Source organism: Anomaloglossus baeobatrachus, chromosome 7 (genome assembly GCF_048569485.1).
Source record: "Anomaloglossus baeobatrachus isolate aAnoBae1 chromosome 7, aAnoBae1.hap1, whole genome shotgun sequence".
In the NCBI taxonomy this organism is placed as follows: Eukaryota; Metazoa; Chordata; class Amphibia; order Anura; family Aromobatidae; genus Anomaloglossus; species Anomaloglossus baeobatrachus.
Genome location: NC_134359.1, coordinates 94,981,691 through 94,995,587, shown reverse-complemented (window position 1 = coordinate 94,995,587; position 13,897 = coordinate 94,981,691). Strand labels below are relative to the sequence as shown.

At 48.5% G+C, this 13,897-nt stretch overlaps 1 protein-coding gene across 2 annotated transcripts in view; it reads right to left on the bottom strand.

Annotated features, from left to right (window-relative positions):
• The window catches only part of LOC142245126 (putative methyltransferase DDB_G0268948), a 179,006-nt gene that overhangs the window by 115,654 nt on the left and 49,455 nt on the right, over positions 1–13,897 (bottom strand). For both annotated transcript variants that reach the window (XM_075317482.1, XM_075317483.1), the window contains exon 2: positions 11,990–12,150. In XM_075317482.1, the coding sequence (XP_075173597.1) occupies positions 11,990–12,150 (161 nt within the window). The remainder of the gene's footprint in view (positions 1–11,989; positions 12,151–13,897) is intronic.

Sequence of the window (13,897 nt, the reverse complement as noted above, 5' to 3'; positions counted from 1 at the left end):
GGCTGGGAAGAGAGAGAGGCTGGGGTGAGGCTGGGAAGAGAGAGAGGCTGGGGGGAGGCTGGGAAAAGAGAGAGAGAGGCTGAGGCTGGGAAGAGAGAGAGGCTGGGAAGAGAGAGGCTGAGGGGAGGCTGGGAAGAGAGAGAGAGGCTGAGGCTGGGAAGAGAGAGAGACTGAGACTGGGGGGAGGCTGGGAAGAGAGAGAGGCTGAGGCTGGGGGAGGCTGGGAAGAGAGAGAGGCTGGGAAGAGAAAGAGGCTGAGGCTGGGGGGAGTCTGGGAAGAGAGAGAGAGGCTGAGGCTGGGAAGACAGAGAGGCTTAGGCTGGGGGGAGGCTGGGAAGAGAGGCTGAGGCTGGGGGGAGAGAGGCTGAGGCTGGGGGGGAGGCTGGGGGGAGAGAGAGGCTAAGGCTGGGGGGAGAGAGGCTGGGGGGAGAGAGAGGCTGAGGCTGGGGGGAGAGAGAGGCTGAAGCTGGGGGGGGAGGCTGGGAGAAGAGATGCTGATTCTGGGGGAGTCTGGGAGGGGGAGGCTGATGCTGAGGGAGGCTGATGCTGAGGGAGGCTGGGAGGGGGAGGGGGAGGCTTGGAGGAGGGAAGCTGATGCTGAGGGAGACTTGGAGGAGGGAGGGAGGAGGGAGGCTGATGCTGGGGGAGGCTGGGAGGAGGGAGGCTGATGCTGGGGGAGGCTGGGAGGAGGGAGGCTAATGCTGGGGGAGGTTGGGAGGAGGGAGGCTGAGGCTAGGGGAGGCTGGGAGGAGGGAGGCTGATGCTGGGGGAGGTTGGGAGGAGGGAGGCTGAGGCTAGGGGAGGCTGGGAGGAGGGAGGCTGAAGCTGGGGAAGGCTGAGGCTGGGGGAGGCTGAGGCTGGGAGGAGGGAGGCTGGGAGGAGGGAGGCTGGGAGGAGGGAGGCTGGGAGGGGGAAGGTGAGGCTTGGAGGAGGGAGGCTGATGCTGGGGGAGGCTGGGAGGAGGGAGGCTGATGCTGGGAGGAGGGAGGCTGATGCTGGGAGCAGGGAGGCTGATGCTGGGGGAGGCTGGGAGGAGAGAGGCTGATTCTGGGGGAGTCTGGGAGGGGGAGGCTGATGCTGAGGGAGGCTGATGCTGAGGGAGGCTGGGAGGGGGAGGGGGAGGCTTGGAGGAGGGAAGCTGATGCTGAGGGAGACTTGGAGGAGGGAGGGAGGAGGGAGGCTGATGCTGGGGGAGGCTGGGAGGAGGGAGGCTGAGGCTGGGGGAGGCTGATGCTGGGGGAGGCTCGGAGGAGGGAGGCTGAGGCTGGGGGAGGCTGATGCTGGGGGAGGCTGGGAGGAGAGAGGCTGATGCTGGGGGAGGCTGGGAGGGGGAAGGTGAGGCTTGGAGGAGGGAGGCTGATGCTGGGGGAGGCTGGGAGGAGGAAGGCTGATGCTGGGGGAGGCTGGGAGGAGGGAGGCTGATGTTGGGGGAGGCTGGGAGGAGGGAGGCTGATGCTGGGGGAGGCTGGGAGGAGGGAGGCTGATGCTGGGGGAGGCTGGGAGGAGGGAGGCTGATGCTGGGGGAGGCTGGGAGGAGGGAGGCTGATGCTTGGGGAGGTTGGGAGGAGGGAGGCTGAGGCTGGGGGAGGCTGGGAGGAGGGAGGCTGAGGCTGGGGGAGGCTGGGAGGAGGGAGGCTGGGAGGAGAGAGGCTGATGCTGGGAGGGGGAAGGTGAGGCTTGGAGGAGGGAGGCTGATGCTGGGGGAGGCTGGGAGGAGGAAGGCTGATGCTGGGGGAGGCTGGGAGGAGGAAGGCTGATGCTGGGGCAGGCTGGGAGGAGGAAGGCTGATGCTGGGGGAGGCTGGGAGGAGGAAGGCTGATGCTGGGGGAGGCTGGGAGGAGGGAGGCTGATCCTGGGGGAGGCTGGGAGGAGGGAGGCTGATGCTTGGGGAGGAGGGAGGCTGAGGCTAGGGGAGGCTGGGAGGAGGGAGGCTGAAGCTGGGGAAGGCTGGGAGGAGGGAGGCTGAGGCTGGGGGAGGCTGGGAGGAGGGAGGCTGGGGGAGGCTGGGAGGAGGGAGGCTGATGCTGGGAGCAGGGAGGCTGAGGCTGGGGGAGGCTGGGAGGAGAGAGGCTGATGCTGGAGGAGGCTGATGCTGGGGGAGGCTGGGAGGAGAGAGGCTGATGCTGGAGGAGGCTGATGCTGGGGGAGGCTGGGAGGAGAGAGGCTGATGCTGGAGGAGGCTGATGCTGGGGGAGGCTGGGAGGAGAGAGGCTGATGCTGGAGGAGGCTGATGCTGGGGGAGGCTGGGAGGAGAGAGGCTGATGCTGGAGGAGGCTCATGCTGGGGGAGGCTGGGAGGAGAGAGGCTGATGCTGGGGGAAACTGGGAGGAGAGAGGCTGATGCTGGAGGAGGCTCATGCTGGGGGAGGCTGGGAGGAGAGAGGCTGATGCTGCGGGAGGCTGGGGGGAGAGAGGCTGAAGCTGGGGGAGGCTGGGGGGAGAGAGGCTGATGCTGGGGGAGGCTGGGGAGAGAGAGGCTGATGCTGGGGGAGAGGCTGCTGGTGAAGGCGGGAGAGAGCGGCTGCTGCTGGGGGAATGGGAGAGAGGGGCCAATGCTAGAGACAGAAGACAAGGGTTGAGGGATAGTGCAATGACAATATCGATGGGCGGGAGTGTAAGGGCTCAGAATAAGAGGGGGCCAGCATTGGGAGCTCATTATGGAGAAGGAGCAGCATGTCTGGGCTCAGTATGGAGTGGAACAATGTAGGGGAGTCAATATCAAGAGTGGGGTAGTGTGTGTGGGGGGGGGTCTCAGCATAAGCGTTAGTGTGGTGGTCTTAGGATGAATGGGGCAGCATGGAGGTGACATTATGGAAAAGAGGAAGGCAGCATTAGGAGCTCATGGAGAGGGGCAGCATGCATGGGACACTGAGGAGGGGGCAGCATGCATGGGACATTGTGAGGAGGGGGCAGCATGCATGGGACACTGTCAGGAGGGGGCAGCATGCATGGGACACTGTGAGGAGGGGGCAGCATGCATGGGACACTGTGAGGAGGGGGCAGCATGCATGGGACACTGTGAGGAGGGGGCAGCATGCATGGGACACTGTGAGGAGGGGGCAGCATGCATGGGACACTGTGAGGAGGGGGCAGCATGCATGGGACACTGTGAGGAGGGGGCAGCATGCATGGGACATTGTGAGGAGGGGGCAGTATGATGTGAGGACAATGTGCAGATCATATTTCATAATCGAGGAAGGTGTGGTGGATATAATTTATAAGGGAGGGCAGTGTGTAGTATATTAGGGGCAGTGTGACAGTCACAGTATATAAGTGGGGACGGTGGGAATATTTTATACTCATGCTATGTTTTGATGTGCCTGTGGTGATTCCCATTGGGGGGGGGGGTTAGTGCCCTTCGTTTCTCATTGATACTTTTTCAAGTGTTTTACAGAGTAGATCTGCCTTAAACAGATGTCGTGTGCGAAAACTCAGTTTTACGTTGTCAATAAGGGGCGCGACCACTTAAAGTGCCTAGGGCAGCACGAAGGCAAAATACAGCCCTGCCAACACACCTATTTTATTTCGTTCTTGTTCTATAATTAAAATGGTTTTGAGGTAGAATGCAGCACTATTGAAAAAAGGTTTTTGGCAAGAGGGTATAAAATGACAAATCTCCAGAAAGCCAAAACCAAGGCAATCAAAGTGAGTAGGTCACAATATTTGGACATGAATAAAACCAGAGATAATCCCCAGAAAGAATTGTCAGTTGTTTTTTCAACAACATACAGTAAAAATTATTATGATGTAATCAAAATTATTAAAAAATATTTACCCATTTTATCTACAGATGATACATTACACAAAATCTTAAAAAATGGAGTTAAATTTGTTTCAAAAAGGAACATCACATTGGGATCCATGTTATCACCTAGTGATCATATGAATAGGTGCGGTTCCACTAAAAAAGAAAAAAACACTGGCAATTGGTTACCCAGCACAGGCTCTTTCAAATGTGGCCACAGATCGTGTGGACTATGCGGTTATATGTCAAATGTGAAGGAATTTTCTTCATTTACAGATAAAAAAACGTATAAAATAATGTCACTCATAAACTGCAGTTCAGACCATGTGGTTTATTTAATATCGTGTACTATTTGCCAGTTACAATATATAGGCAGCACTTGTCGTTCTCTCAGAAAGAGGATATCTGAACACATTTATGATGTTAATAATGCCACCACCAGAAAATTATCAGGAGCGTCTCAACATTTTCGCGACGCACATGCAGGTAATTTAACAGGCATGAAAGTCAATGCCATTGAAAAAATTCAACTACCTAGAAGGGGTGGAAATTTGAAAGATATCCTCTTTCAGAGAGAAATAAAATGGATGTTTTTAATGGGCACAAGATTTCCGAAAGGTTTAAATAAAAGAAATGAATTGATGTTTGCATATTAATCTGGCTAAAAAAATACTTTGTATATATATAAGTGTTATAAGCATTATATGGAGTGATATAACTCAAGGGGTTAATGTTTTTGTAATTGTCTTGCTCTCTCCTTGCATTTGATCACATGTTTGGGTTCAGCCCTTTTTAAACAGTTCTGTGACTAGATGGTTTAGAGACTGAATAAGAACTGGATGTTCGAAACGCGTCCTCTCTGACATGGGCTTGACCACCATAGCATGGACTTTTTAATGATAAGAAAATAAAGGAAGTTTTATTTTAAAGAACAAAATGCCTGGAGTTTTGTGCTGGTGAAATCCTTTAACCAATTTCAATGCACATGGACTGGCTCTCCAAACCTCTTCTCCGTGCACAGCCCAGGATCACTGGCTTCCATCACACAGGTGAGCTGGGCAAAAAACCTCTTTCTACCTAGTCCTGGATGGAGTATGCTGAGCCTTGTAGTTCTGCAGCTGCTGTCTGCTCTCCTGCATACACTAGTGAATGGAGCATGCTGACCCTTGTAGCTCTGCAGCTGCTGTCTGCTCTCCTCCAGACAGACAGCAGCTCCAGAACTACAAGGCTCAGCATACTCCATCCAGGACTGTATGCAGGAGTTTTTTGCCCCCAAAAAATTATGTGAGCTTCGCCATGTTTTTGTATGCTAGCCATGTACAGCAGGCAGCTACGGGCTGCCCCCAACCCCCAGTTGCCTATTTGTACCCGGCTGGGAACCAGAAATATAGGGAAGCCCTTTTTTCTTAATTATTTCATGAATTTCATGAAATAATGTAAAAGAAAAATGACGTGGGCTTCGCCCAATTTTTGTGTCCAGCCAGGTACAACTAGGCAGCTGGGGATTGGAGTCTGGGCCCCTCTGCTGCGACTTGCAGTCCACAGCCGCCCCAGAAAATGGCGCTTTCATAGAAGCGCCATCTTCTGGCGCTGTATCCAACTTTTCCAGCTGCCCTGGTGACGGGTGGCTCACTGGGTAATATTGGGGTTAGGGCTAGCTGTATATTATCAACTGGCCCTAAGCCCGAAATTCATGGTGTCACACCAATATTAGACATGGCCACCATGAATTTCTAGTACAGATAAAAAAAAACAACACACAGAAAAATATTTTTATTAGAAATAAAACACAACACAATTAGTGACTCCATCTTTATTGAAATAAAGAACCCCCCTCCTCAGTAATCCTGAAAGGTCAAGGTTCCCGTGCTGTCCAATCCAGATCCAATATCATCGGATCGGTTTGCTGGAAGGCAAAGCGATCAGATGATGTGTCAGGTTAAAAGGGCCTGAATCACATGACACAGCAGCTGATTGTATAAACAGCTTTTATACAATCAGCTGATGCATCAGTGCAAAAAAAACCCCCAAAAACTACACACTTCTGTGCAGACTCCTGTCCGACAGCATCAGCTGATAGTTTAGCAGGCCAGGCGGTAAAAATTCGGCCTCACCTATTGACTAGGTGACCGCATCAGCTGATCATTGCCAGGTCTGAGAGAGAGAGAGAAGAAGAGAGAGAGAGAGAAGAGAGAGAGAGAAGAGAGAGAGAGAGAGAAGAGAGAGAGAGAGAAGAGAGAGAGAAGAGAGAGAGAGGAGAGAGAGAGAGAGAGGAGAGAGAGAGAGGAGAGAGAGGAGAGAGAGGAGAGGGAGGAGAGAGAGGAGAGAGAGGAGAGAGAGGAAAGAGAGGAGAGAGAGAAGAGAGAGAAGAGAGAGGAGAGAGAGGAGAGAGGGGAGAGAGGGGAGAGAGGGGAGAGAGAAGGGAGAGAGAAGGGAGAGAGGGGAGAGAGGGGAGAGAGAAGGGAGAGAGGGGAGAGAGAAAGAGAAAAAAAGAGAGAGGAGAGAGAGGAGAGAAAGAGAGAGAGGGGAGAGAGAGGAGAGAGAGAAGAGAAAGAGAGAAGAGAGAGAGGAGAGAGAGAAAAAGAGAGAGGAGAGAGGGAGACAGAGAGAAAAAGAGAGAGAGAAGAGAGAGAGGAGAGAGCAATGCAGCCTCATTCCGTGACCTGCTCCGATTTTAGAGGTGTGTCCAGCGGCTCACAGCTGATGTCCGGCTCCTCCCCTCAGTGCATAATTAAATTAAATTATAATTATAAATAAATAATAATTATATTATAATATAGTATGTTTTCTCTGCCCTCCCTGAAACACTTTCTTCCCTCTCCTTGTCTGTAGTATATTTTCTCTGCCCTCCCTGAAACACTTTTTTCCCTCTCCTTGTCGATAGTATGTTTTCTCTGCCCTCTCTGAAAGACTTTCTTCCCTCTCCTTGTCTGTAGTATGCTTTCTCAGCCCTCCCTGAAACACTTTCTTCCCTCTCCTTGTCTGTAGTATGCTTTCTCAGCCCTCCCTGAAACACTTTCTTCCCTCTCCTTGTCTGTAATATGCTTTCTCAGCCCTCCCTGAAACACTTTCTTCCCTCTCCTTGGGAGAGAGAGAGAGAGAAAGAGAGAGGGAAAGAGAGAAGAGAAAGAGAGAAAAGAGAGAGGAGAGAGCAAAGCAGCCTTATTCCGTGAACTGCTCCGATTTTAGAGGTGTGTCCCGCGGCTCACAGCTGATGTCCGGCTCCTCCCCTCAGTGAAAATTAAATTATAATTCTAAATATATAATTATAATTTAAAATTAAAAATTAAAAAATAAAGAGAAAAAAAAAATCTTTATCGGGTCCGGGATTAGAACTCCTGAAGTTATGCTTCTTAAGCTGGCGTCTCACTTGCGATTATCTCGCACGAGTGCAATGTGAGAAATTCTCGTATTGCACTCGGACACATGTTAATCAATGAGGCAGCTCCCATCTGCTATTTTTTCTCAGTCCAAATCGGACTGAGAAAAAAAAATCGCAGCATGCTGCGTTTTGGTGAGTTTCTCGCACGAGTCTCTCCAATGCAACTCTATGGGAGCGGGTAAATAAACGGATGTCACACGGACCGGCGCACACACCATCCTAGTGACAAGCGTTTTTCTAAATACATTTATCGCATGTTTCAGAAAACACTGGAAATGAGCGAGGTCTCACAATGTTGGTCAATCTCTATCTCTGTCAGTCGGTCTCTCCCTCTCGGTCTCTATTCTCTCTCTGTCGGTCGGTCGGTCGGTCTCTCTCTCTGTCTCTATCTCTCTCTCTGTCCATGTCGGTCTATCCCTCTCCCCCCCTCTCTCATACTCACCGATCCCCGATCACCGGCGCGGCGCTGCACGGCGTTCACACTGCTTTGGCGGCTTCTCCTCTTTTGAAAAAGCCGGCCACTCATTAATCCATCTCGTATTCCCTGCTTTCCCCGCCCACCGGCGCCTATGATTGCAGTCAGACACGCCCCCACGATGAGTGACAGCTGTCTCACTGCAACCAATCACAGCTGCCGGTGTGCGGGTCTATATCATGAAGTTAAATAAATAAATAAATAAATAATTAAAAAAAACGGCGTGCGGTTCCCCCCAATTTTTATACCAGCCAGGGTAAAGCCAAACGGCTGAAGGCTGATGTTCTCAGTATGGGGAGCTCCACGTTTTGGGGAGCTCCCCAGCCTAACAATATCAGCCAGCAGCCGCCCGGAATGGCCGCATCCATTAGATGCGACAGTCCCGGGACTGTACCCGGCTCATCCCGAATTGCCCTGGTGCACTAGCAATTGGGGTAATAAGGAGTTAATGGCAGTAGCCTATAGCTGCCACAAAGTCCAAGATTAATCATGGCAGATGTCTCCCCAAGATATCTTCCATGATTAACCTGTTAGTTAAAGAAAATAAACACACATCCAAAAAATCCTTTATTTGTAATAAAAGACAAAAAACAGCCAACCTCTTTCACCATTTTAATAAAGTCCCCAAATACCCCTCCAGGTCCGACGTAATCCACAGTGGTCCCATGACGCTTTCAGCTCTGCTACATCGGAAGCTGACAGAGAGCGGCCACAGACCACGACCGCTTTCTGTGAGCTCCCCGCAGCAACTGAAGTGAGTCACGCTATCAGCGATGATGTCACTCAGGTTACCCGTGGCCACAGATCTCAGCGGGAGGACTGCAGCTGTGGTCGCAGGTAACCTCAGTGATGGCACCTCTGATAACGCGGCTCACTGCGGTCACTCAGGGGATTTGCGGTCACCGGTGAGACCTTCACCGGTGACCGAAAATCGGGCCATGTCACACAGACAGAGCCGCCGGATGACAATGACGTCGGCTGAAGTTCATCCGACTTCATTCTGTTTGCGCGGCTCTGTCTGTGTCTGCTGTCATTCAGCTCTGCTACATGGCTCTGTCTGTGGCCGCTGTCAGCGGCCATATAGCAAAAACGTAGTAAAAGCGGATCCCATACGCATCAAAGACGCATTGCTCACAGAATGCAATCATGAGAAAAATCTCAGGATCGCATTGCAGTTGCATTGCACACTGATCTTAACGTGAACTAAAATCATCCGACTTTTTATCATGCAACTCGGACCGATTTTACACGCATAAACGTGTTTCCAGCCTTAGGCGAGCGCTCTATCCACTAGTCTACTGCCTCTAACGATAAAACATTGGCAGATTTTGTAATCTTGACTTCTGCATTGCTGAAGTCTCTGCTGACAGCGTCATTTACTTCATTGCTATGTGGAGCTGATACAGTGCGATCGTGTTCTACGGTGTTGCTGCAGCTTCATGTAGTCTAGCTGACAGTGTCGTGGGGATTACGTCGGACCTGGAGGGGTATTTGGTGATTAATAAAGGTGTAAATGAGGTGTTTATTGTCTTTTATTCCAAATAAAGGATTTTTCGCTGTGTGTGTTTCTTTACTTTCACTTTATAAATAAATAATAATTATAATTTAAAATTAAAAATAAAAAAAAATAAAAAAATTATCAGGACTGGGATTAGAACTCTGGAAGTTATGCTTCTTAGGCGAGCACACTATCCACTAGTCTACTGCCTCTAATGATAAAGATAGGCAGATTTGGTAATCTTGACGTCTGCATTGCTGAAGTCTCTATTGACAGCGTGATTTACTTCATTGCTATGTGGAGCTGATACAGTGCGATCGTGTTCTACGGTGTTGCTGCAGCTTCATGTAGTCGAGCTGACAGTGTCGTGTGGATTACGTCGTACCTGGAGGGGTATTTGGTGATTAATAAAGAGGTAAATGAGAAGTTTTTTTTGTCTTTTATTCCAAATAAAGGATTTTTCCGTGTGTGTGTTTATTTACTTTCACTTTCAGATTGATCATAGAAGGTGTCTCAGGGAGACGCATTGCATGATTAGCCCCGTTATTACCTCGATTGCCACTGCACCAGGGCAATTCGGGATGAGCTTGGTGGAGTCCCCCAGGACTGTCGCATCTAATGGATGCGGCGATTCTGGGCGACTGTCTGCTGATATTGTTAGGGTGGAGGGCTCACAATAACGTGGTGCTCTCCATCCTGACAATACCAGCCTCCAGCCGTGTGGCTTTATCCTGGCTGGTATCAAATATGGGGGGAACCGCATTTTTTTTTTTTTAATTTATTTATTTATTTTACTGCACGATATAGACCCACCCACCAGCGGCTGTGATTGGTTGCAGTGAGACAGCTGTCACTCAGCTTGGGGACGTGTATGACTGCAACCAATCATGGGCGCTGGTGGGCAGGGAAAGCTCGGAATAACTAATAGACTATGAAGCGGCAGCCATTTTCTAAAGAGGAAAAGACACCGAAGATTTGTGACAGATGTGGAGTGAAATGCCTGTGATTGGTGAGTAGGAAAGAGAGAGGGATTGTGCTGGGGACGCAGGACGCATGCAGACAACAACCTGTGCACATAGCCTTACTGTGAAAAGCCACGTTTATGTTGATCGAACCGTTCTCGAGCCTAACTCGAACTGTCGAGCTTTTAGTAAAAAGCTCGAGCTCGAGTTCGATCTCGAGCACCCCCCAAGATCACTCGAACATGAAATTGGCGAACCTCGACACCGCTCAACTCTAGTGGTAATCCCTTGGCCAGTCCAGTCATCACAGTCTGTACCATGAATGTAGTACCTGTAAAACCAGCCATAGTTAGATATTTCGAGAATGAATAGTAAGGCTATGTGCCCACTAGAAAATGCAATTTTCTTAAGAAAAAAACGGATCATCTGAAAGAATCCTGCACCCGTAGTAAAAACCGCACCCATGTTTTTTTGCCACGGATTTACCGCAGATTTACAGTGGATTTTCCCTAAGTTGGTCCCTGCGGTTTTTAGGCTATGTGCCCACGGGGAAAGTGTCCTGCGGATATATCCGCAGGAGCTACCAGAAATCCGCAGCACAACTTTGTCTGTTTACATGCTGCGGTTTATTTGCGGAATGTCCTGCAGATATGCTGCGGTCATTCTGCATTGAGGATACAGTACCATGGCTTCGGAACTGCATCCTCAATGCAGAACAAGTGCTGGAGTGATCAGGAGTTCATACTTACCTCCATCACACAGCACTTCACTTTCCGGCCGTGTCTGTCAGTGTCTGCACTTTGCAGGAGAAGGTGGGCGGGCCTGAACTAGCTCTGGCTGTCACATAACCGAAGCTTGTGCAGGCCCGGCCCACCACCTCCTGTTGCCTGCTCCTTGCTCCACTGCACTCCTCTGCACTGGAGGAAGTGACTCCGGTGTTTGCTATCAAGGCAGGTAAGCATGGGACCCTGTGGAAAAATTCGCAGGAATAATTGACATGCTGCAGATTTTTCCGCAGGGAAATCCGCATTATTTCCGCTGTGGAAAAAGACGCAGCATGGGTACAGCACTCCCCAAATGCCATAGAAATGGCTGTGGACTCACTGTACTGCGCATTTTTAAAAAATTGGCAGAATTTCCACGAAAAAAGAGAATTTTCCTCAGCGTGAGCACATAGCCTTCCCATTATCTATGGCAAAAACCGCAGGTACCTGCGGAATAGAAGTGACATGCTCATTAATTCCGCAGAGGAAAATCTTTGGGTATAAAAAAATACAGTGTGCGCACAACATTTTTTAAAACCCATAGGATTTGCTGGGGAATGACTGCAACAATGTTAGACACATTTTCTGCAGCAATTCCACTGCAAAATCCGTGGTAAATCCGCAGCGTGCGCACAGGGCCTAAGGCTATGTGTGCACTAGAAAGCGCATTTTTCTTGAGAAAAAAACGGACCCTCTAAAAGAATCCCGCACCCGTGGTAAAAACCGTGGTAAAACTGCACCCGCAGTTTGCCGCAGATTTACTGCGGATTTTCCGCAAATTGGTCCCCGCGGTTTTTACCATTATCTATGGCAAAAACCGCAGGTACCTGCGGAAAAGAAGTGACATGCTATTTAATTCCGCCACGGAAATCCGCGGGTAAATCTGAGGGTATGAAAAAACACAGTGGGTGCACAGCATTTTTTCAAACCCATAGGATTTGCTGTGGAATTTTAGACACATTTTCTGCAGCAATTCCGTGGCAAATCCGCTGCAAAATCCGCGGTAAATCTGCAGCGTGTGCACAGGGCCTAAGAGAAGAAAAGGTGCTCTAGAATTAATAGGGAATGCAAGTCTAGTATAGCAGACATGCCAGGAGAACTGATATTACAGATAAATAGGATTGGAATCTTTGACTCAATAGCCCAAATTCTGATTATACTTACTTTTTGTTTCACATAGGATAAAACAATATCAGTGATTTCATTGGAGACTGGAATTATAGACTTTTGATATGTTAATGAAAATGCCATCTTCTTGTATATTTGGCCCGCCATGATGATCTGTTCGTTCTTGCTTTGATTTTTTTTAGTTCTGATATAAGAATCTGTCAAATGGAAACATACATTATCATTGCAGTGTAGAGGGTGGTGTTTGCCTTTTTACCATTTCAAAATATAATTTATTTATGGTAGAAACAAAAAAAATCAGAAAAGTAGAAAAATTACAAAAAATACAATCAAGACAAGAATTCATGAGATAACAGATTTCAATTCCTCAGTTTCTCTTTTTATAACTTTAATAGTTACAGTGGAGGAAATAAGTATTTGATCCCTTGCTGATTTTGTAAGTTTACCCACTGACAAAGACATGAACAGTCTATAATTTTAAGGGTAGGTTAATTTTAACAGTGAGAGATCAAATATCAAAAATAAAATCCAGAAAATCACATTGTAATAATTAAATACTCTTATTTGCATTTTGCAGAGAGAAATAAGTATTTGATCCCTCTGGCTAACAAGACTTTATACTTGGTGGCAAAACCCTTGCTGGCAGCACAGCTGTCAGACTTTTTTGTAGTTGATGATGAGGTTTGTTCACGTCAGGAGGAAGTTTGGTCCACTCCTGTTTGAAGATCATCTCTAATCATTAAGATTTTGAGGCAGTTGCTTGGCAACTTGTATATGTTTTCTATGGGATTAAGGTCTGGGGCCTGGCTAGGCCACTCCATGACCTCAATGTGCTTCTTTTTGAGCCACTCCTTTGTTGCCTTGGCTGTATGTTTTGGGTCATTGTCGAGCTGGAAGACTGAGCCATGACCCATTTTTAATGTCCTGGTGGAGGGAAGGAGGTTGCCACTGAGGATTTATAGGTACATGGCTCCAGCCAACACCTACGGTGTAATGTGTTACCAATGGTTTAATTGGTGACAGTGGTCTCAGCTGCCTTGAGATCATTAACAAGTTCCGTCCGTGTAGTTTTAGGCTGATTACTCACCTTTCTCATGATCTTGGATACCCCACAAGGTGGGATTTTGCATGGAGCCCCAGATCAATGTCGATTGACACTTATTTTGTATTTCTTTCAATTTCTTACTATTGCACCAACAGTTGTCTTCTTCTCACCCAGCATCTTACTTATTGTTTTGTAGCCCATTCCAGCCTTGTGCAGGTCTATAATCTTGTCCCTGACATCCTTAGAAAGCTCTTTGTTCTTGTCCATGTTGTAGAGGTTAGGGTCTGACTGATTAATTGAGTCTGTGGTCAGGAGTCTTTTATACAGGTGAAAATTTAAGACAGTTGTCTTTAATGCAGGTAACAAGTTGATTAGGAGCGTCTAAGTGTCTGTAGGAGCCAGAACTCTTAATGGTTGGTAGGGGATCAAATACTTATTTCTCTCTGCAAAATCCAAATAAATTTATATACTTTATACAATGGGATTTTCTAGATTTTATTTTTGATATTCTATTTTTCACTCTTAAAATTAACCTACCCTTAAAATTATAGACTAATCATGTCTTTGTCAGTGGGCAAACTTACAAGATCAGCAAGGGATCAAATAATTATGTCCCCTACTGTAGGTGCTGTATAAGGGGTACTATGTTGATCACGGGGATGTAGCAGGAGTCAAAAGGGTTAATGTAAGTCATGGGCTAGTTTTAGGGTCATGGGTAGTTTAATTGGCAAAAGGAGAATACCCTTGCAGCCCCGTGGTAGGGGGTCTTACAAAACAGTGACAGCCACTCTGTCCAGAACAGAAGGGGTGTAGCAGAATATTGAAAGAAAGAATTTACAGTTAATAATTGTGCCATACAATTAATGAATTAATGTGAAAATAAATGGAAAAAAAAGTGA